This window comes from Globicephala melas, chromosome 1 (assembly GCF_963455315.2).
Source record: "Globicephala melas chromosome 1, mGloMel1.2, whole genome shotgun sequence".
Classification (NCBI taxonomy): domain Eukaryota; kingdom Metazoa; phylum Chordata; class Mammalia; order Artiodactyla; family Delphinidae; genus Globicephala; species Globicephala melas.
In genome coordinates, this window is record NC_083314.1 from 107,013,948 (window position 1) to 107,038,318 (window position 24,371).

General features: G+C 34.7%; 1 protein-coding gene across 3 annotated transcripts in view; it reads right to left on the minus strand.

Annotated features, from left to right (window-relative positions):
- Nucleotides 1-24,371, minus strand: part of RPAP2 (RNA polymerase II associated protein 2) — an 83,640-nt gene that overhangs the window by 31,026 nt on the left and 28,243 nt on the right. For all 3 annotated transcript variants that reach the window (XM_070044153.1, XM_030868659.3, XM_060302784.2), the window contains exons 8-11: nucleotides 23,118-24,054; nucleotides 17,937-18,019; nucleotides 15,242-15,322; nucleotides 4,460-4,528 (exon numbers count right to left, since the gene is read on the minus strand). In XM_070044153.1, the coding sequence (XP_069900254.1) occupies nucleotides 4,460-4,528; nucleotides 15,242-15,322; nucleotides 17,937-18,019; nucleotides 23,118-24,054 (1,170 nt within the window). The remainder of the gene's footprint in view (nucleotides 1-4,459; nucleotides 4,529-15,241; nucleotides 15,323-17,936; nucleotides 18,020-23,117; nucleotides 24,055-24,371) is intronic.

Genomic DNA, 24,371 nt, shown 5'->3' on the forward strand with positions numbered 1-24,371 from the left:
AATACATTAAAAGCTTTACACAGTAGAGCATACAGGTACTAAAATACTTACAGCAGACTATATATTCATATACATTTTTGTGAAAAATCATGCATCAAGACTGTGGAAAGAGCCTAATATCTTTATTAGAGCATATTTATGTGAGAAAATCAGATTTGATTTTGTATTATTTCAACATATAGTATGTAATCATAAAATATGATAAGGTTCAACAAAAACAAAAAATTACTACAGCCAGGAGTTTAAGCAATAACGCCAACTACCAGGTTACTTTATTGCATTTCTAATCCGTTACTAAAAGCAAAAACAAACAACAGCGTTATCACTATTATAGATGTCCTTCTATGTGTAAGGAGTTCTTGAGAACTTACCTTTGTTAATTATAACATTTATTAAATAAAAATGAGAGGAGTAAACGAACATTAATTCCTTCACTGTTAAATAAATGTATACTGGGACTTCCCTGGTGGCGCAGTGGTTAAGAATCCGCCTGCCAATGCAGGGGACATGGGTTCCAGCCCTGGTCCAGGAAGACCCCACATGCTGCAGAGCAACTAAGCCCGTGCGCCACCACTACTGAGCTTGAGCTCTAGAGCCCGCGTGCCACAACTACTGAAGCCTGTGAGCCACAACTACTGAAGCCTGTGAGCCACAACTACTGAAGTCTGTGCACCTAAAGCCTGTGCTCCGCAACAAGAGAAGCCACTGCAATGAGAAGCCCATGCACCGCAATGAAGAGGAGCCCCTGCTTGCTGCAACTAGAGAAAGCCCGTGTGCAGCAAGGAAGACCCAACGCAGCTTAAAAAAAAAAAAAAAATGTATACTGCTTAAGCTTTGAAAGATCTTTCAGTGTGATCTTGGTAACTATTTAGGGTCTGAATGCATAGTATAAATATCAGTAAATGTTGCGGTCACACTGGCCATCCAAGTCCTATGGAATTAGTGAGAAATCTAAATGAAGTGTGCATGGGTCATATTGTATTTTTATATATAAATGTATTGAGTGTGGAAAGATCAAGTGAACCAATTTGATTTGATGAATTTCTTTCTGAGATTATATGGGTATAAAATTCCCATCAGTATACACTGATAAATTACACATTGTGGTTCAAATTTTTAAAATGTTAATACATCTGTGAAAGTGCAAGGGAAGTTACTAGGAAAAGATGATTTGCTACAGAGACACCTTATCTACTTTTAAGAATACAGATGTGAAAATTCAAGACTCAGATTTCTTTCATCTGGACTATCATGTTTTGCTCAAAATGTTGATTTTTCCCTCTAACAAGAGCTAGACTTGAGCCATTTATTTTACTAATAAAATTATATATGTGTATATGTATCCTTTTCTAAATGGTTCTCATGAGGAATTTTGAAAACACCTTTCATGCATTAAACAAATGCTAATAATAACAAAACTTTGCAATATTCATATACAAAGAACAGTACCATTGTTATAATAATACTGAACATATTATCTTACTATATTCATCTTCAGTGTCTACAACTGCCATTCAGAACCTTTTTCCTAGCTATAAAGATTTATAAGAAGTCCACTTTTTAATATGAATTCCAGAAATGTCTACAATGACTAAAAAAAATTCCATTGGCAATTTGAGAGTAGATACAACAAAGATTTTCTGAATCATAGGATAATTATTAAAAAAAAGGTAATCCCATGTATGCCTACATTCAATCTTAGTGGCGATAAATCAAAAAGCTGAATGAGGGGTTACTGTTCTACAAATACATGTGAGTGTTTACCTCCTTTCTCTTCATATGCACATACCTCTTTGAGTGTCTAAAGTCTCCATATTTTTCACTGGGTTTAAGGTTCTTTATCTAATGCTGGCCCTCATGCCTACTTTTTCTTTCCCCAGTAACAAAATATCTTCCCTAAAAAGTAACTGTGAACTCTAAGTGGGAGGAAAGAGGGGTGCAAATATAAAGTATAATTATACTTTACAGAAGCCAATGGGATTAGTTTTAACATAATGGATATGTATTTTAATTTTATCCCCATCTCATATAGTAACATTTATTCTAAAAGGATGAAAAAAAGGACAGGCTGAGAAGGAAAGGGTCTATCAGTTGAGTCACAGATTCCCTGGGGGGCAGAAATATGAAAAGCTAAAGGGGATTTCTGAGAAATGAGGAAATAAGAAATAAAATAATATGGGGACAGGAGACAGAAGTCTTAGGATCAGATGACCAAACAATAAGGAGATTCAGCTAGGGAAGATAAAGAATGTTCAAAGAGGGCTTATTGCAAAAGTTACAGAAAATTATGAGAAAACAAGATTTGAAAGGCAAAACCCAAGAGGTACCAGCTAACTTGGTGTCTATAGTGACCAAAGATTTTAAAAGAAGCCAAAAGGGCCCTAACTGGAAAGGTTTTTAGTTGTCAAGGGATCAAAAGGACCAAAGACTAGGAGAAGGATGGGTAGATCTAACTGTAGGGCTTAGGGAAATAATGGAAGAGAAGGATTCAAGGTGAATGACAAAAGGAAACAGTGTTGACTGCTACAACCTTAAGACTGACTGCACAATGTGAAATATGCAATACGTCTAAGATGTGTGCAGTTTCGTTTCTTGAATTCAATTAAGTTACTAGTTTTATGGGTCACTGACCCTTGAAATACCTACACTACATCCAAAGTTAGGCAAGTCAAATAAAAGGACTAGCAAAGTTTTCAGTATTTTGGGCCACATGGGTGCCTCTATTAAAATCAAATACTAGAGGTATACTTCTGTATGGACTAAACTTAGGAAATTTTGATGGTAGACTTTTAAATTTTCATTTTCCATACTTTTTTCTGTTGTTGTTCCTTGCTATACATTTTGGAGAAGGTGAGGCAGTGGTCTGATACAAAAAGAAGTAGGACCTAACGTGTCCTCAGTAAGCAGCTGCTCATTAAGATAATACTTCCAGTTACTGGCTTAGAAAGCAAGATTCTGAGATTACTGCTGAGCCTGGGCCTCTGACTTGTCAACCAAAAAAGCTACTTCCCCTTTAGTATAATGAACTACAGAAGTACAGTTAAACAGTTATCTACGAGGGTTTATTAGCAGGCATAGGATATGGTGGGTGAGCAGAGATACTGATATTTTTTTTGCCAGTGACCAAAATATTTACAAATTTCATAAACTGGAAAGAACTTTCTAAAAAATTAAGATCTGTTTCACAAATTACCAATTCAACTGGAACACTGAATAGCAGAAATGACAAAAGATTTGTTCTTATGGTTGATAAAAAATTTATGTCAGGGCATTCAAGTAAAGTTATTTTCTGTGTTCTGATTTAACGAATCATGTGAGCTGTATCTCGTTGGGTGACACGGATGCTGGCTCACTGAAGCCTACTCTAATGCCTCCCAGCACAGCCTTCTGTGGGACAGTGAGGCCAGAATAACATGTCAGACTGAAGTAACATCAAAGAAAGAAAAGTAGGGCTGGAGATGCTATGAGGTTGGCTCATAACACTTCTTGACCTGTGAGTGTCCAGTAAGTATTCAATGTCCTATGGGCTTCAATGACCTAACAAGTACCAAGTAGCAACAGTAATGCAGTAATGAATGGTCTTCAAAAGAAGACTTTTGCAATTCAAGCTGAAATACACTACACTTACTAGATGGTTTTAACTCTATTGAAAGCCTTAGACACCACTAGTGATTTCTTAAAAGGTGAATGAGTATTAAATGTTTTATATATGCTTGTGTAGTATCTACTTTAGTTCCTTTAAATCTGTTTGATTTTAAAGATGTACATTAATTTGGAAAACAAAACTTTTCTGATGATATCACTGATAAAAATGCTGATGAAAAATGAAATAGCATTGCTGTATTGGTAAAAATACAGATGTAAAATAATGAGGCCATTCAACATTAATAAAATGTACTGTTAAAAATGAAATTAAGGGGGCTTCCCTGGTGGCGCAATGGTTGAGAGTCCGCCTGCCGATGCAGGGGACACGGGTTCGTGCCCCGGTCTGGGAAGATCCCACAGGTCGTGGAGCAGCTGGGCTCGTGAGCCATGGCCGCTAAGCCTGCGCGTCCGGAGCCTGTGCTCCGCAACGGGAGAGGCCACAACAGTGAGAAGCCCGCGTACCGCAAAAAAAAAAAGCAAAAAAAAAACCACAAGAAATTAAGGGACTAGCCTGTATATATCATATCCCACATGGAGATGTTCTTCCCTTTCAAATGATTACAAATAATATTTGAGAAGAAAAATGCCCTTAGAAGATAGTAAAAAATATAAAGAGAATGATTACAACTTATCAAAATATAGCATATCACTTTACATGAAAGTTATTTTATCATATAGGAAAGGAAAATAGGCACAAAATAGAGGTACAATATTTTCCAAGAAAGTTTAGAAAATCAATGAATAACTTTGTTTTCCCCTAATCAAAATTCTTCATATTTAGTATTTAGAGTTAAAAATATGAAAGAGTACTTACAATGACAGCAACACCAAAGCAATTAAGGTCCACTCTGCAGGTTTATGTATAATATTTCTGTTTGTTAATCTGAAAGACAGTAAGATAAAATTTACCCAAAGACTGTTAAATACATAACCCTTCTATTTTTAGATATAATCAGATTTATGATATCATGAAAGAGCACTGTTTTTTAATTCTTCTTATATTTGATAGAACAGAGTTAATAGTATAATAATGTGGCTTGATATTCAGTATCTAATAATGGCCATCTCAAAAGGAAGTGTTCTAGCCCCACTTTTATATATTTATAACAATACTACTATTAGACAAGATGGTGATATAAGAACAATATGGGAAACTGAATTGTATGGTTTATTAAAATACGTACACAAACACATACACCTCCCTGTAACCATATCCTCTATGTTTTTCCCTAATCAAATGTTTTATTAAAGCTGACAAGGTAAGCAATTTCTGATTTTAATTTTAATTCACCTTTTGTACCTTTCTACCTTGTGCTAGGTTGGCAGCAGGCAATTAAGGGATGTCATAATCCATAATTTACAGAAATGAGAGTTGACTTAATAAATTATAATACTAGGTCTTTATTCAAGAAAACTTAAGTTTTAAAAAATCAGAAGTAATTTCTATCACTTAGCAGTTGATGACAATAAAATACATTGTAGTCATCTTATTTCTCAGAAAGCATTTTAAAAATATCATTTATAAATCAATAAAAAAAACAGCCAACAACATCTGATAAAGGACTGTTATCCAAAATATCAAAGAAATCTTAAAACTTAATAGGAAAACAAACTGCCCAATTAAAAACTGGGTCCAAGACTTCAACAGACACCTCACTAGAGAAGATATACAGATGGCAAATAAGCATATGAAAAGATGCTCCACATCATATGTCATCAGGGAGATGGAAATTAAAACAATGAGATATACCACTCTATTAGAATGGCCAATATCCTGACCATCAACAAAACCAAATGCTGGCAAGGATGTGAAGTAAGAGGAACACTCATTCATTGCTGGTGGGAAAAAAAAAAATGGCACAGCAATTTTGGATGACACTCTGGTATTTCTCACAAAACTAAACACAGTCCTATCATATAATCTAGCAATCACACTCCTTGGTATTTATTTACCCAAAGGAGTCAAAAACTTATGCCCACACAAAAACCTGCACATGAATGTTTATAGCAGCTCTACTAATATAACTGTCAAAAACTGGGAAGCAACCAAGATACTCTTCAGTAGGTAAATGGATAAACTGTGGTACATCCAGACACTAGAATATTATTCAGCCCTAAAAAGAAATGAGCTAGTGGGACTTCCCTGGTGGTCTAGCGGTTAAGAATCCGCCTTCCGATGCAGGGGACACGGGTTTGATCCCTGGTTGGGGAACTAAGATCCCAAATGTCGCGGGGCAACTAAGCCCACGTGCCGCAACTACTGAGCCCGCGCGCCACAACTAGAGAGAAGCCCATGTGCTGCAACGAAAGATCCCGCATGCCGCAACAAAGATCCCGAGTGCTGAAACTAAGACTCGATGCAGCCAAATAAATAACACCATAAAAAAAAAGGGCTATCAAGCCATGAAAAGACATAGAGGTATTTTAAATGCATATTATTTAAGTGAAATTTAAATGCATATTATTTAAGCGTAAGGAGCCAGTCTGAAAAGGCTACAAACTGTATGATTCCAAGTATATGACATTATGGAAAAGGTAAAATTATGGAGACAGTAAAAAGATCAGGGACTTCCCTAGTGGTCCAGTGGTTAAGATTCTGAGCTCCCAGAGCAGGGAGCCTGGGTTCGATCCCTGGTCAAGGAACTAGAACTAGCATGCCGCAACTAAGAGTCCTCATGCCTCAACTAAAAGATCCCGCATGCTGCAACTAAAGATCCCGCATGCGGCAACGAAGATCCTGCGCGTGGCAACTAAGACCCGGCGCAGCCAAATAGCTAGCTAGCTAAATAAATAAATAAATATTTAAAGAGATCAGTGGTTGCCAGGAGTTGTGGGGTGAGGGAGGATAGATGAATAGGTGGAGTGCAGAGGATTTTTAGGTCAGTGAAAATACTCTGTTACTATAATAATGGATAGATGTCATTATACATTTGTCCAAACCCACAGAATGCACAACACCAAGAGTTAATGATGTCATTAACATAGGTGCATCAATTATAGCAAATGTATGACTCTGGTGGGGGATGGTTTTAACGGGAAAGGCTACGTGTGTGGGGGAAGGGGGCATAAGGAAAATCTCTGTACCTTTCTCCCAATTTTGCTATGAACCTAAAACTGATTTTAAATAAAGTCTATGGAAAAAAAAACAGCCAATAAATAAATTAGCAAAGGACATGAGCAGGCAATTTACAGAGGAGGAAAGCCGAATGGCCAGTAAACATTTGAAAAGGAGCTCAATCTCACTATTAATCCAGGAAATTAATATAAAAATGCACTCCATTACATTGGCAAAAACAAAAGATTAACAATACCAAGGGTTGGTGAGGACATGAAGAAATATTACTTTTTTTTTTTTTTTTTTTTTGGCGGTATGCGGGCCTCTCACTGCCGCGGTCTCTCTCGTTGCAGAGCACAGGCTCCAGATGCGCAGGCTCAGTGGCCATGGCTCACGGGCCCAGCCGCTCAGTGGCATGTGGGATCCTCCCGGACTGGGGCACGAACCCGTGTCCCCTGCATCGGCAGGCGGACTCTCAACCACTGAGCCACCAGGGAAGCCCAGAAATACTACTTTTAACACACTGTTGATGTGAGTAATCAAACAATTTAGCAATATCTAATAATACTGAAAATGCATATGAATAACTTCTAAATATAAACCTTAAACTCTCTCACTATGCATAAGGAAATGTATATGAAGATGTTTGATGTGACACTGCTTATAATAGAAAATATAATAAATCGTGGCATTTTTATAGAATACTAAATAGCTGTTAAAAAGAATGAACTTACACATTTTGCTCATCATAATTTGAATGAAAGCAAGTATGGTATGACATTATTTATAAAAATCAAGAACAGACAATATTCATATTTATGGACACAAATATATGTACTAAAAGTATAAAAACAAAGACTGGAAAGATATACACGAAATTCACAGTACTGGTTGCTTCTGGGAGGAAAGGAGAATGGATTGGGGAAGAGGACAAAGAGGACTTCATGTTTTAGGTCTTTTGCATTGGTGATTCCATCTGCCTGAATGATAGATAAGTTTTCTTATGTCACCTTTGCAGTAGGGTCTACCTGGGCCACACTATTAGTAAGTGCAACTCCCTCTACCTCCCAGCCCCAAACTCTTGACTTTCCTTATCCTGCTATATATTTTTCTTTATCCTTGTACCACCTACCACCTTCTAACATACGGTTATTGTTTATTTTCTGTTTTGCCTGGGCTGAGGGCAGGAATCTTTGTGTTCTTCACATATTTATTCCAAGTGCCCAGAATAAGAGTCAGAAGAGATTCAATTAATTTCTTCTGAATGAATGAATTAACTTATAACATTTTATTTATTTTATTGAAAAAGGTATGTCTTAATAGATTTGATTAATTCTGAGTGGAGATGTGTATCTTTGTTACATTACTCTGAATTTTTTCCATAGTTAAAATGTCTACAAATGTTTCCATAGTTAAAAGTCTATATGATATAAAAAGCAAGTACAGTATAGTGGTTAAAGAGTCTGACAGATATGGGTTCAATATTCAGATCTGTCATTAGTAGTGTTTTACGTTGGACACATTCAATGGCTGTAAAACTTTTTTTTTTTTTAATTTAGTAAAATGGGGACAATAGTACTACCTACCTCACAGGGTTCTTGTGAGGATTAAACGTACAAACGACGTCCATGTTGCCAAATCCAATGGACATTTCTCAGTTCCCACCTTAATATACCAGGAGCATTTGACACAGTTGATCAATCCCTTCTCCTTGGTACACTTTCTACACCTGGTTTCCCCTCGCCTGATTCCCCTCCCCTCTCACTGGCACTCCTTCTGAGATTTTGGATCACCCCTTCTGACATTTTGGATCACCCCAGGGCCTCTGCCCTTGTGTCTCTGCTCTCCTCTATATGTGCTCATTCCCTTGGTGATGTCATCCAATCTCATAGTTTTAAATATTAGATAACTATGTGCTCACAACTCTTAAATTTATTATCTCTAGCCTGTACCTCTCCCTTGAATTACAGACTTCTATATCTAATGATCTACCTTCATTTCCACTTGAATGTCTAATAGGCATCTCAAAACTTCAGTATAGCCAAAATTGATTTCCTTATCTTCCCCCGCAAACTGGGTCCTCTTGCAGGTATCTCCATCTCAGTAAATGGCTACCCAATCCTTCTAGAATCCAGTTGCTCAAGCCAAAAATTTTGTGGGTAACCTCGACTCGCTTCATATCCCATGTCAAATCAGTCATCAAATCCTGATGGTTCTATTTGCAAAATAAAATCTTATCGCTTTTTATTACCTCCACTACTTTCACCTTGGTCAACATAATTTCTTGCCTAGATTATGGAAACAATATCCTAAACAACATCTAAACGGTCTTCCTGCCTCTGAACATCTACTATACTTCTCAAATCAGCAGACAGAGTGATACTGCTAAAAATATATGTCAGATCACATCCTTCCCCTATTCAGAATCCACAAACTGCTTTCCATCTCACTCAGAGTAAAAGTCAAAGAATGACCATGGCTCCAAGGACTATATAACTATACTATAGCCATTCCCTGCCCTTTACTTCTCTGACCATATCTCTTTGTACCTTTGCCTCTGCTCATTTCTCCAGCCTCACCAGCATCCTTAATATTCTGTGAACATACCAGGCCTGCTTCTGCTTCAGGGCATTTGCACCTGTTGTTCCCTGTCTGATATATTTTCACAGATAGCAACATGGCTTGTTCCCTCACCAACTGTTAGGTCTTTATACAGATGGCACCTTCTCAATGAGGTCTGCCCTGACCAGCCTATTTAAAAATCACAACTTCCTCCTTAGTACCATTCCTTTTTGCCTGCTTCTGGAGAGAAAAGGAGGAGAATGAACTGGGAAAGGGAAAAAGGTGTATCACCACATAATAACACACATATTGTCTTTAAAATTTTACATATCCTCTCCATTAGAATAGTTAATGAGAGAAGGAATTTTTTTTATTTTGTTCACTGTTTTATCTGTAGCAACTAAAACAGAATCTATCACATAACCAAAAAAGGCCAAAGAAGGGTAAACATGTAAGAAAAAAAAATGTCAAAAACAGTTAAATAGAATTTCCTTTTCTATTGTATTCAAATCTCCCAAAGCCAAGACAAATTTAAGATTTCATGAATTTATTTACTCGTTCAGAAAAAAATCTAGTGAGTGCCTGCTCTATGCTACCATTTCAGGCACTGGGGAAAATACAAGGTCTCTGCTTTCACTTCAAAGTACTTTAAGTGGCAGAACAGCAAAATTTTTACCTGCTATCATATTTCCCCTTTTGCTGAGCCAAAATAATTTCAAGCACAGATGCTAAATTATCATACTTAACTATTTTCTGAGTGATAATTCAAAAATTAAAACAGTAATATTTGATAGAAAACATTTTAAAAGCAGTTCCAAAATATAATTGGAAATTCAATACAGATTTAGAAAACATACACTGAGTCATCACTGATGAAATTTAAAAAGGACTTGTGTGTCAAAATACAATTTTAATTCAAATCATATTTAGAAAAATATCTTGCTTCAACAATGACAACAGTGAATCATTACCAAGCAGCTTCTGATGGAACCACTATGACAGGTAAATCAATGTAACATTCCAGATAAATGACTAAGATGTAATTCAGTGGAAAGCACAGCTCTATTCACTGGGGAAAGATTCTTCAAAGAGCTGAAAAAGCTGCTTCATGTTTACTTCTAACACGCTCTCAACTCTGGCTGAATATTAGGATCACCTGGGGGGCTTCTGAAAAACACTAATGTCTGAGCCCAACCCCAGCCAAATGAAACTCAATCTCTAGGGGTGGAGCCAGGCATCTGCAGTTGTTAAAAGCTCCCCCAGGTAATTCTGATGCACAACTGGCTTAAGAATCACTGTTCTACAAGTTCCTATTATTGGTTATCATTTCAAAGAGAAAGATATGGTTATTTATGTCAACTCTCCCACCATCAGTATTGATTGAAAAGATCTCCCAACACTAGTCACTGTCATCAATACGGCGTTTTCCCAGAGACTTCACCTAGAAGACCTAGCCTATGGTCACATACCTGTTAAAATTGTCCTGCCACAATCTGAAGACCCCAAAACGCATTATCTTACCAGAGGTATTTCTGTATTATAAGTAACAGACATTTTGCTAAAAGGCAGCAAAGTCAATTTAAGTAATTTTTATTAAAGCTATAGACTTTGACTTGCAGGTACTAAAGAGTAAATATTTTCAAAAATAACTTAACAACAACATTTTTATATATAGCATCCCCTACACCAAAACGAAGAATTTTTTGGCTTATTTCTGCAGAAATTGTTGAATTTCAAACATATATAAAAATAGAACATAAAATCAACTCCCATACAGTCATCACAACTTTAACAATTATCAACTCCTGGTCAATCATGTTTCATCTATACAACCTCATATTCAACATCACCCTAACCTGGATAATTATGAAGCAAATCCCACACATCATATTGTTTCATCTAGGCTTTATTTTAATTTAGTGTAAATAATGCAGAAAGTAACTTGAAAAAACTTAAATAAGAATGACAGAAAAAGGTGATAAAATAACAGTTTATAAATATAAAAGGAAAGTGATATTTGAGTCTTCTCATTTCTGCAGTCTGTTGGCTACCTCTTACTAAACTAAAGAACACTGTGCCTCTTGTCTTGGCTAGCTTATGTGTCACAGAAGGCACAGGTAACAGAATCCTCTCAAGTAGAGTTCTTACTCGGGGTCTAGAGTGGTGATAAATGAAGTTACTTAAAAAAAAACCTTTAATACTAATAATTACTGAGACAACCAATAGATTCCTTTAAAAATTTTTTTTCAGGGGCTTCCCTGGTGGCGCAGTGGTTAAGAATCCACCTGCCAATGCAGGGGACACGGGTTCGAGCCCTGGTCTGGGAAGATCCCGCATGCCACGGAGCTACTAAGCCCGTGTGCCATAACTACTGAGCCTGTGCTCTAGCGCCCGCAAGCCACAACTACTGAGCCCGTGCGCCTACAGCCCGAGCTCCGCAACAAGAGAAGCCACCACAATGAGAAGCCTACACACCGCAATAAAGTGTAGCCCCCGCTTGCCACAACTACAGAAAGCCTGCACCCAGCAATGAAGACCCAATGCAGCCAAAAATAAATAAATAAAATAAATTTATAAAAAAAATTTTTTTCAGCTTTACTGAGGTGTAATTGACACATAGTAATTATATATTTAAGGTACACAAGTTGATGTTTTGATATATGTATACGATGTGAAATGACCACCACAATCAAGTTAAATAACATTTCCATCACATAGAGTTACCATTTTCTTCCTTTCTTCGTTTCTTCCTTCCTCCCTCCCTCCCTCTCTGTCTCTCTTTCTTTCTATCTTTCTTTCTTTCTTTTTGGTGAGGCCACTTAAGATCTATCCTCTCAACTTAGATTTGGGGTCTAAACCTAACTACTAGTTGTGTGATTTGAGATTACTTAATCTCTCATCTCTCATCTGTAAAATGAGGATAATACCACTATTTTTTGGAAATTAAACGTGTAAAGTCCCAAGCACAGTCCGGCAGATAGTAAGTACTATATTGAATACACGTATTGACATGGACTAAACATTATTACCAGGGCTGCTTCAAAAGACCAAAATAACAAATAGCCTGGATAGTGAGTGGTTTCCAACCTGAAATACCTAAATTTCTAGGGCACACGAAAGTAATAATGTGGCAATCTTGCAGTTGTAGCCAAACATTTTTTTCCAATGGGTGTCCAGTAAGTTCTGAGAACCTCAGAATAGTTAAAAAAAAAAAAAAAAGAAAGAAAGAAAACATACAATTAGGTAGAAAAACAGCTTTAGAAAATATAGGCAGAGTAAGTTGAATCACTTGTTCATTTACCCCACTATTCTAAATGAGTGGGGTAAAAAATGAAGTACAAAATTCATATTTGTAGTTCAAGATCAAAGGCTTTATTCTAATATTTCATCTAATGTGTCTTTAGTGACTTTACCAGTTTGCTCAGAATGGTGATTAAATAAACACTGTCTGCAAGAAATTGAGTAACAAGTCTTTTAAAAATCAATGAAACAGAGTAGCACCTGGTCGTCTTCTTCCCTCAGCTAACCTTTCTTTATATGATATTTACTTCCTAATAAATCCACACTGTACATATCTATTCAAACTTTATCATGAGTGTAGACAGTTGAAAAACACTTTTGTTTTCTTTTGGATGCATGGTTTTGTGACAGGTATATGACCTAGACCTAAAAAACAAGTGTCTCTCTCTTCCTAACTAAACAGAAATGCAAAGAAGTTCAGCTTTCGTCTTGGTATTTGGCCCAAACCCTCCTTTTAGCAAAGCATTTAGTCAGTCTTCCAAAGGCCTAGGCCAATCTGAGCATCATTTCTGGCATTCAATGATCTTGTGATTGCACAGTTACCATGACATCCAATGAGTGTAACAATGTCAGTAATCAGCACAATCATGTCATTCAGATTTATTGTTATTCCCTGAACACTCACTTTCAAATATAAACATTCTAGATGAAATGGAGTGAAAATGTTCTTATGTGCTTGTTTCATCAGTCAATATAAGAGTAAAATGCTGTAGTAATTAATGTTGCTTATGAAAACTTAATTTTATGCATAAAAGAATTAGTAAAAATTTTCAGTTATTTAGCAAAATAGATTGACAGTTAATACAAATATGTCATACATTAAATAGATAACTTCCTCAAGAACATTATATCTTGGAAAAAATGTTTATAAAAATTCAAATAATGTAAGACAAAATCATAGAGATTAGATTTATCATAATTCAGTCTTTGCAGAACTGTATAATGTACTACCATTCATAACATTAAAGAAAATAACATTTAAGAGCTGTATTTAAATTTCAGTTATTTACTTCCATTTAAGTCATAAATTTTTCAAGAAAACATCCTATTGGGGAATTCTTCACACCTTGTGATGATGAATTAAAAACAATGTTACCTCATAATACCATGGGATGGAAAAATACCTAAACTATGTAAATAAAGGATGGGCAATAATTCAAATATAATCTCTAATCAAAATAATTTTTAAGATGTTAGGACAAGCCTGTTAGAGAAAATTAGGGTACCCCAAACACATTTTGTTTAGTAAAACTTCACAGTAAACAACTCTACAAGAATGTCTTAATATAGTCTTAGGTCTATGAAGGCTGAAGATTCAAACATGAAGTGTTACAAACAATCCTTTTCAGTAGCTGAAGATGAAGAATTTTTGAGACATGTCTAAACTTTGAATCCTAGCTCCTAAACTTTGAATCCTAGCTCCTTGAATCCTAGCTCCTCAAATAAATTAAAATAATAATTTATTTGAAAACATTTTCCTGAATTACTCTGTGGCACACAAAAAGGTTAGTGATGTTTTCAAATGTGCTGGTTGAAAGTGTATATCTATTTGGTATTACCTATGTACAATACAGGGACTGCAAGAGAAATCTAACTGCTGACAGTGTCAAGAAACTGTTCCTGTATTATAATTGTAAACTTTAAAAATCTTACTACTACTGTTGGCAATAAACTATAATAATAATTGATTTTTTGGATGAAATGATTCTTTTACCCTAGAAGTTCATCCTATGTTGGTGCTATCTGGCTTTAGCCACAGACAACTATTAATTTAACTTTGGGTCACTGGCATTGGGCCAAAATGCGTATTTGGTACACCTCTACTAATAACGTATTTAGAGGCCTATCTCTATGCTTCTTAGTAGAGAACCTCGTCTTAGCCTGTTGAATATTTTTACCTTGATAGTTGCAGAAAAATCCCAACTGCTCCACTTCGTAATTGATATTCTCTATTCTTCCTGTCCTTGTCTGATCACTTTAAGTCTGTTCCACACTACTCAAAGCTAAATTATCCACTGTTTTGCACTGCTCTCTGTGCTCACCTTGTCTTCTCACAGGAGTTCTTCCTCAAGGGTGGGCATTAGTCTTCTTCTGTATTGTCCATAGTGCTGGTCATCTGATATATATTTACTAATTCACTAAAATCCAAGATGTCACTGACTAACCACCTTTGTGTCTCAGATATTCTCCTTCTTAATTTTAGGCTATTCCATAAGTAAACTATCCCAAACTAAACATATCAAGGTTTGAGCAAATAAGGGATTACATTTAACAAAAGATATAAGCTGGAGGGCGAGGGACAAATTGGGAGATTGGGATTGACATATACACACTACTACATATAAAACAGATAACTAATAAGGACCTTCCTACTGTACAGCACAGGGATGGGAAAAGAACCTAAAAAAGAGTGGATATATGTATACGTATAACTGATTCACTTTGCTGTACACTTGAAACTAACACTGTAAATCAATTACAATAAAAATTAAACAAACAAAAACGAAAACAAAAGATATAAGTAATGTTTAGTGGAAGAGAAAATAAAACAGTATTTAGATTTAAGACAATAAAGGTAACTCATTTACTTTCTTCATGCCTTAGTCTACTATGGATTCTGCAAGGCAATTACATAAAGTCAAAATAACTGAGAAGGAAAATCCTAATATTAACACTAACCTGAAAGTTCGGACAAGATTTTTAAGTTGTGTGTGAACATCTCCTAATGTAATCTGAAGAGGCCCCATAAGTCCAGGCAATCTGAAAATAAAAAATTACATTTCCTTTAAAATATAATTATATAGATACATTTCTGGGGGTCTTGCCTAAGTCTGGATTTTCCATAGGGAAACACTGAGGTGGAGACAATTAAGCAAGGTTGTAACTGGTAAGAAGTCATAAAGAAATATTTCAAAATAACTCCACACTCTTATTTTGTAGCCTATGCTACAGAATGAGGCACTGAAATGCAAAAATATCATTTTGGCTGCCATCTATATTCTTGTCTCTAGTATTTCTTAACTTTTTATTTTCAAATATTAAATAAATGGAAAGAACACAGGCCAGAAGAACTGCCCTCCAAATGGTCCAATATGGGAGTGTGGCATATTTCTTATTACATCCTTATGGTAAGAGTAAACATTGGTACATTTCTAGAGAGCAATTTGACAATATATACTAATATTTTAAATGTGGACACTCTTTGACCCAATAGTTTTACTATGAAAAAATTTATCCTAAAGAAATAATCAAACATAAAAAAGATGGTTATTGGAGAAATATTTTTAGTAGTGAAAAAATGGTAACAAATGTCCATCAATAGGTGGTTAAATAAATTATGATATAACCAAATAATAAAATCTTTAAAATAATAATATAAATCTATATTTTTTAATGTGGAAAGATATTCATGATAAATGTTAAGTGAAAAATGCATATGTAGTATTGTTCCATTTTCATAAAAACATACATGTTATAATGCAATTGCATATCACACATAGTATATATCGAACATATGTCATTCTCTCTAGGTTTAGACTATACCAGAGGGAACCAAATGGAATGAATATACACACACCAGCTATACCACATATATGTCAGGGATAAACATCAAAATATTAATAGTTACTGTTGAGTGGTGGAATTACAGGTGATTTTCGCTTCCTTATTTATATCACTTTCTACAACCTAAATCTTCTGGAATAAGCATGTATTACTTTTTAAAAAAACTTATTATAAAAGTTTAAAACACGTTTCAAAATAGAGACAGTAACAATAACCCCATATTTCTATTTCCAGATTCAATCTCCCTATATTTTGCTACATTTGCTTCATTTTTCCTTCCTTTTCTTTTGCAGTATCTTAAAGTAAATCCCTGACATCATGTCATTTGACCCCTAAATTATTCCTTATTTATCTCTAAATACAAGTGCATTTCCGTATATAATAATAAAACCATCACACCTAACCAAATTAACAATTCCTTAATATCATCTAATACTCAGTGCATATTTCATGTTCTTTGATTCTCTAAAAGTTTTTTGTACAGTTGGTGCTACTTTTACAATGAGAAAAAACTCAACTGCTTTCATAAACAACCAACCAAAAAAATCCCTATGTCACTATAATTATTTTGTTTTCAGTGTTCTTTGTGCTTCTTCTTAAATTATTCCACCACTTCTCAAATTTAGTTCCTGCCCTAATATCGATAACTTGGTCTTCTAGCAGGGTTCCTTTTGGTATCTTCTGTTGTAGCCCAAATTCCTTCAATGACATGCCTATGTGGTCTTAAATTTAAAACTGGGTACTTTCATTAGATAAAAAGTCTAGAAAACTATTTTCACATAAATCCCTACCTACTAATTACATGCTAGTATAGTTAATCTATCCCAACTTTCAAAACCTTTGTAACTAAAATCAAGGACTGATATCTTCTTATTCTATGAATCAGACAGATGGTGACTTACACTGTTGTCTAAACTAATATTTAACAGAAACAAATGTACAAGTATGAAGAGCAGGTAAAAGACAAAACAGATTTATTATATATGAAGAGTCTAACACACAACAGGCATTCAATAAATATTAATTTAAACACTTATTTAACATGTAAAATTTAGAGAAGTAAGCTGTTCAAAATACTATGGCTTCTAGAAAATAGGCTTTTCTTATTTTTGAACTACTACAAAATTAAGACTTCTGCACGTGCACAGCACCTTAAATATTGACTGAAAAACACCTTTCTGTCTTTTCTGCTGAAGAAAAAAAATGCTGGTTGAAAAGTTCAAGATAGCCGTCACACCTCTGAAAAAAAGATTTTCAAGCTCCTTTTGAAAGAGAAACCAAGATTGCAATTTTCAAATGTCATTTATGACTGGGCTAATTACAAGAACAACAACTTCCACTACGGGAAGCTTAAAACTAAATTGCAAAATTCAGGTTGTTGAGTGTGAAACGGTTCTATGAATATGTATATAGAATAAGTCAATAAACCGTTAAACCTTTATAAAATCTTATTTACACGTGAAACTGATGTGACACATTTACCACAAATCAGTATTTAAATGGGTCTAGCTCTGATATTTTTTCCTGACTTCACTAGATTATTAAATGGGAGTGAGGCAGTTTGATTTTCTACTCCCATAATTTCAACCTTCCTCTTTATTATGTGTCTCTATATCTTCTACACAAAACAATTTCAATATTCTTTGGTAGGACATCTTAAAAATCTAAATTTCTCAGGTGACAAAATCCACATAAACTTTACACGTTATTCTTCTGTTCAAAATTCAAGGATTACACCAATAAGTTATGAACCCACACATACCAAATTAATTTAAATATTATAAACATGGAATGATAATTACATACTTACATTTTACTCAATTTTTCAAGTACGATGCGTTTTCTAATCTGGTTCTGAGAACTTGAATCTATCAGTGGCAAGGTGGGATCATGCTGAATCACATTTTCAAACAAAGCAAAATAAAATCATAAATTTACATTCTTTCTTTGATAAGAACAACAAACATTAAAACACAAAAGTTTATACCTGTGGTATGGTAGAATAAAAATTAGACTTCAGAATTAGAATATTTAAATTTGAGTATTGGCTCAGTTAGTAGGCTGGTATGAACTTGCTTGAGCCATCTGCCCTCTTTTGAGAGCATTTTCTCATCTGTATAATAGGGATACTAATACCTTCTTTATTAAATGAGAAAACGTATATAAAAAGACTTCGTAAAATGCTAAATACTATATAAATATAGGAGATTAAAGGACTAAAATTATCAAATGCTATAAATGTATTATGGGAAATTCCACTTCTAGAAACGGCAGACAAGATAATTCAAACCACTTCTTCTGCTGAAAAACTGAAAAAACTGTGAAAAAACCCACGATTGTTTGAAAGCATCAGAGAGCTAATAAGGTAGTAAAGAATTATGGTCTGAGATTCTGGAGAAAGTAATTCCAGAGAAGGCACTGACTAATTCCAGAAGAGGCAATTTAGATTATGAGAACCTGAGCATCAGAGTTCAGGGCATGCCAAGAAGGAAGAGGTACTGTCAACCTACCCCAAACTTGAGAACAGGACTTAGATGGACCATACTCCAGGAGTAAGAATGAAGAGGAAGTGGACTGGCTCTTGCAGGGACTGAAGCCCAGCTTCAAATCATCTTAATCACTGATTGGATTAAAGTGATTTGGTGGGACTTCCCTGGTGATTCAGTGGGTAAGACTCTGCACTCCCAATGAAGGGGGCCCGGGTTCAAAACCTAGTCAGGGAACTAGACCAGCAAATCATCTGCCAGAAGCAAACACAAATCTGTTCTAGAGGAAGATAACATCAGCCTGGGTTTCAAGCTATCTCTAATTTTTATTATGCAATGTTTGCCACATAATAAAACAATAAGAAAACAAGACAATATGATCAAAATCTGAAACATTAGCTCATAGAAATCAACCCCTAGGAAATCCATGTAATGAAGTTATCAACCTTATTTAGAATAACTGCTGAATATATTCAAAGAAAAATAACAAGATGGAAAATTTTAGCAGAGAACTGGAAGCTATATAAAAAAACCAAACAAAACTCCCAGTAACTGAAAAAACAGTATTTAAAAGAACTCAATGGATAGGTTTAATAACATAGTAGAAAAGACTGAAGAGAGAATACTGATTTGGAAGATATCCAGAATGAAGCACAGACACACACCCCTCTCCTCCCACCCCCTGGCTTGGGGTAATGCAAAGCACAAGAGAATATAAAAAACAGAAGATACAGTGAAAAAGACTAACGTATCTGCAATTGGAGTACCAGGTAGAGAGGAAAGGGAGAATGGGACAGAAGCAATACCTGAAGAGATAATAACTGAGAATATTCCAAAACTGATAAAAGAAATCAAGTCACAGATTTAAGTATACAACAGCCAAAAGAATAAATACAAATATAATCACACACAAAGCATTCTAAAATTGACGGTAACCAAAGACAAAAAAAAAAAAATCTTAAAAGTAGCTAAAGGAAGAAACAGTATTTTCAAATAACAGAAATAAATGGAAGCCAAAAAACAATGAATATGTATTTTCAACGGGCTGCAAGAAAATAACTACTAATTTAGAATTAATTTAGAATTCAGTGTCCAGGAAAACATCTTTCAAAAGTGAAAGTAAAATAAAGAATGTCCTGACAAAACTGAGAAGATTCATCATTAGCAAACTGGCACTAATGGAAAAAAAGGATATTCTTCAGGCCCAAGGCGAACGATCCCAGATGAAGGAATGGAGATGCAGGAAGGAATGAAGAACAGTAAAAGAGTAATTAATTGGATAAATCCAACTTAATACCAACTATAAACAATCTTGTAGGATTTAAAAATACAGAGACAATAAAAGTACACAACAACAGAGCACGTTAAGTCAAGATGGGGTAAATGGAATTAAAGTTTCTAAGGTACTACTTGTCCAGGAAGCAATAAAAGTATTAACTTATATTAGATTTTAATAAGACACAGATTCAGTTTTTAATCTTTAGGGAAACCAATTAATGATCAGTAAAAGAATGTATAAAAACTAGCTAACAGAGGGCAAAAAATGGAATAATGATATCTGATCCAAAGAAAGCAAGAAAGGAGAGAAGAACACAGAACAGGTGGGACATGCAGAAAGCAACAAGTGAGATGCTAGATTTAAACCCAAATATATCAATTGTGACACTAAATGTAAATGGACTAAATCCTCTACGTAACGGACAAAGATTATCAACCTAGATTTTTTTTAAAAAAAGATAGTCCTTGAAAATACTAATAAAAGAATGAGAGTGTCAGGAAAGTAGATCTTGTAAAGCCAAAAATAAATAAATAAAATCAATGGAGAGCAAAGTCACTCCATATGCTAAGAGGTTAGATTTACCAGGAAGACATAATAATCTCACATTTGCACCCAAGATCATTGTCTCAAAATATTAAAAGTAAAATTCACAAAACTGAAAGGAAAAATAATCAATTTATAATTATGCTGAGAGATTTTGACCCACCTTGCCCATCTCTCTCAGTAACTTAAGGAATGAGCAAACAAACAAAACAAAAAAGAAAGAAGGAAAAAAAGAAAGAGAAGAAAAGAAAAAGAAAAATCAATAGTACTTTAATGTGCACACATTTCCCCAGAGAGAAACAATGAAATCTGACTGATACTCCCCACCGTAAACAAAAATCAATTCCAGATGAATTACAGATCTAAATGTTAAAGGAAAAACAAAGCTTCTAGAAGATGAAATAACCTGGGCTAAGTAAAGATTTCTTAAAGAAGTCACTAAAGGGAACCATTAGTAAACTGGACTCAAGACACCATTAATAAGAGGGAAAAGGCAAGTCTCAGAGTGGAAGATATTTGCAATACACAAAAATGGACTTGAATCCTGAATACATAAAGAATTCCTGATATTCCAATAGATAAATGGAAAAAAAGACTTGAACAGGCACTTCACAAAAGAGACTATCCAAATGGTTCATAAGCAGATGAAACAGTACTCAACTCATTAATCATCAGAGAAATGTATTACAACCTAAAATCAGTACCATCGGAATAGTGAAAAGTTACAATATCAAGTATTGGTGAGAATATGGAGTCATGTAAACTCTCATACAGTGATAGTAGAATATAAAATGGCTGAACCATTTTGGAAAACTGTTTGGCATTATCTAGTAGAGTTGAATATATGCATACACTCTGACCCAGAAATTCTAGTCCTAGGTACATACCCATCAGAAATACATACACATTAAAAGAGAGACATACACAAGAAAAGTTCATAACAGCATAGTTCATAATAGCCCCAAACTGGAAACAGCCTAAATGCTTATTAACATTAATAAATTGTGGTATATTTATATAATGGAATACTATGCAGCAATGAAAGAATGAACTACAACTATCTGCAACACAAATGACTCATGAACATAATGCTGCACAAAATAAATTGGATACCAAAGAACATATACTGAGTGAATCCATTTACATTCAGTTCAAAATTGGGAAAATTAATCTATGCTATTATAGTCATTAATTTGGGAAAGAGGTAATGATTTGGAGGAGACATAGTGGGGCTTCTGGTTTACTCAAATTTCTTGGCCTGCGTAGTAATTACATTGGTGTGTTCACTTGTGATAATGCAATGAGCTGTACACTTACTATTTGTGTTACACTTCAATGAAAAAGTTTTTTTTCTAATATATATTAAAAAAATTTTTTTAACATCTTTATTGGAGTATAATTGCTTTACAATTTTGTGTTAGTTTCTGCAATGAAAAAGTTTTAGCAACAGAGAAGCAGTCAAATTTCAGGGATTACTTTTTCCTTCTTAAGGCTTATTAGCATAAAAACAATAAAACAAGTGCTATAGTAAAGTTATGCAGCTTAATGACAGACAACAATGTTTCTCCAGGCTTCATATAAAGTTATGGATGCTGTCTAATAATCCAGTTGAAGTGATTTCAAATATAGTGTTGGGCTAGGTAACATTCTGTAGAAATATAAGAAATTTCTAAAGTTTTACTGTATTTCCACTTTCACACTCTTTTTAAATCTCCAAATGTGTTCTTAAATTTAGAGCCATATTTACTCAGAAAACAAACTCCTATGGTAAAAATCAAGGTTATCACCTATTCCTCTTCATGCCAAATGACTTCCTTTCCCAAACTACACATCAACCAAAAATGGGTAATGGAAATACTGAAAGAACCTCATGAAATCTCAGCAGCATAACATCAGTTTCTACATATAACTATTTACATATAACTGAGTACGAATTATATGTCAGGCACTGGGATAAATGCTTTATATGCATTATCTTTAAAACTCATAAAAATTGAGTAAGGGAAGCCATTTATAATCCCATTTACAGATAAGCAATCAGACTCAAGAGACTAAATTTTCATACAGCTAGTAAATGACAGAGCAGATAATCAAATCTACGTTACCTGAATGTGCTCTTTCCATTTTCTCCTATGTCCACTATTTCCCCAATAAGTCTCCTTTACTAAATAATTTTCATTCATAATATTTTAAGTGAGCATGCTTGCCAAATATTATCCAAATATTTTACTATTCAATTAGTAAGTCTATTCCACTGCATATAGTCCCATTGGAAATAAAACACAAAGATACACACCCTCTGTAGAAATCTGAAAGCATACATACCAACGAAGAAAAAACAAGCCTTTTCAGAGAGTCTAGATATTATATGAAGAATTAGGTTTTTTTTTTTTAAGAATTAGGTTTTAAAGAAAACTTTGTCCCACAATTGTAGGCTATTTCTACATTAGAGAAAAATGTTAAATATTGATGAAAATTTCCTGGGGCAAACTTTAACTTATTTGGAAAATAATAATGTCAATACTGGAGATGAAATTTTAAACCAAAGGACTGAAAGACTAAAGAAAATTCTGAAAATTAAAAAAAATTATTCCTTCAGTACTTTTCTTCCTGTTCCAAGATTTACTATGGTGAGTGTTCCACATGTTAGCAGTATGGAAAAATCATTATCATTAAGACATACCTCTTCCGAGTCTTGTGATTTGGTGGTTTCTTCATTCAAAACATATCGTCCTCTATAAAACTCCCTGATCCTTAGATTTAATGTTTCAGTTTCTTTTTTCAAGTTCTCATAACTTGGCAGTGGTTTAATGGCTGTATCTGAGGCTCTAAACGGTAAAGACTCATCCAAGCTGTTCTGAGATTCCTGCAAGGCAGGGGAATGACTGTCTGGGTCACAGTTCACATCATCTTCATCAAGTTCTTCTTCCTTAACCAGAGGGGCTGAAGAGGGTTTCAGACATACAGAAGCATAATTCTGGCCATACAAAAACCTCAAAGTTTCTTCTGTCTTCCACTCAATCAAAGTCTCCTTCAGGGCTTTAAGTAAGTTTGCCTTTGCAACTTCAGGGCACACCTGCACTGAACTAGAAGCTGACCTAGAAACTTGGTTCGATTTGGCAAATTTCCTCTTAAAATGCTCAGCACTTTTCTTACTTATGCCTACAAGAGTTATTTTTGAACTACTGTATTTATTTTCAGAAATTTTTGAAGCTTCTAATTTTTCTTGCAGAGACCTATCTGAAGAAATCTGAGTACATACATTCTGTAAAGGAAGTTCACAAGCAGCAGCTTTCTCCTCACTGTCTAATCTGCAATTGCCTAACTGCTCAGTGACATCTATTACTGTCTGTTCTTTGCTTTCATGTTTGGAGTCAACCTTTTGACCAGCTTTCTTTTTCATTATGCTTTTTTTGTGCAGCTGTGGCCTTATACCCGTTGCACTTGGTCTGTTTCCTTGTAGAATGGAGGAAACAAAGTCTTGCTCATTATCACTGCTACTATCATTATGAGTGCCAGAAGAACTAGATTCATCATGCTTCTCAAAATGGCCAGGACTGTCAACATCTGATGTTTTAATGGCCTTACTGCATAACTGTATTTCTTCTCCAGAATGACCACTGTTGAGGGAAAGAAACAAAACAACTGTAACAGAAAAGCAACATGTCCCACAGTATTTATACTTTGTAACTTTCAAGGTAGAAACTTTTATTCCCTGGGCAAGGCCTTATTTATAGGCTTATATTTACCTAGGCCTATATACACACACACATACACATTTCAGAAGAAAGTTATAATTCTATAATTTCTCTACATCTTATTTATTTGATATAAGTCTCTTTCCATCTTCTTCCCTTGTATTTTCTCGCCGATTATTTTAAAAGTGTTGTAAGAGTATAGCAAAAAAGAAAAGAAAACAAAAACCAAACAACATACA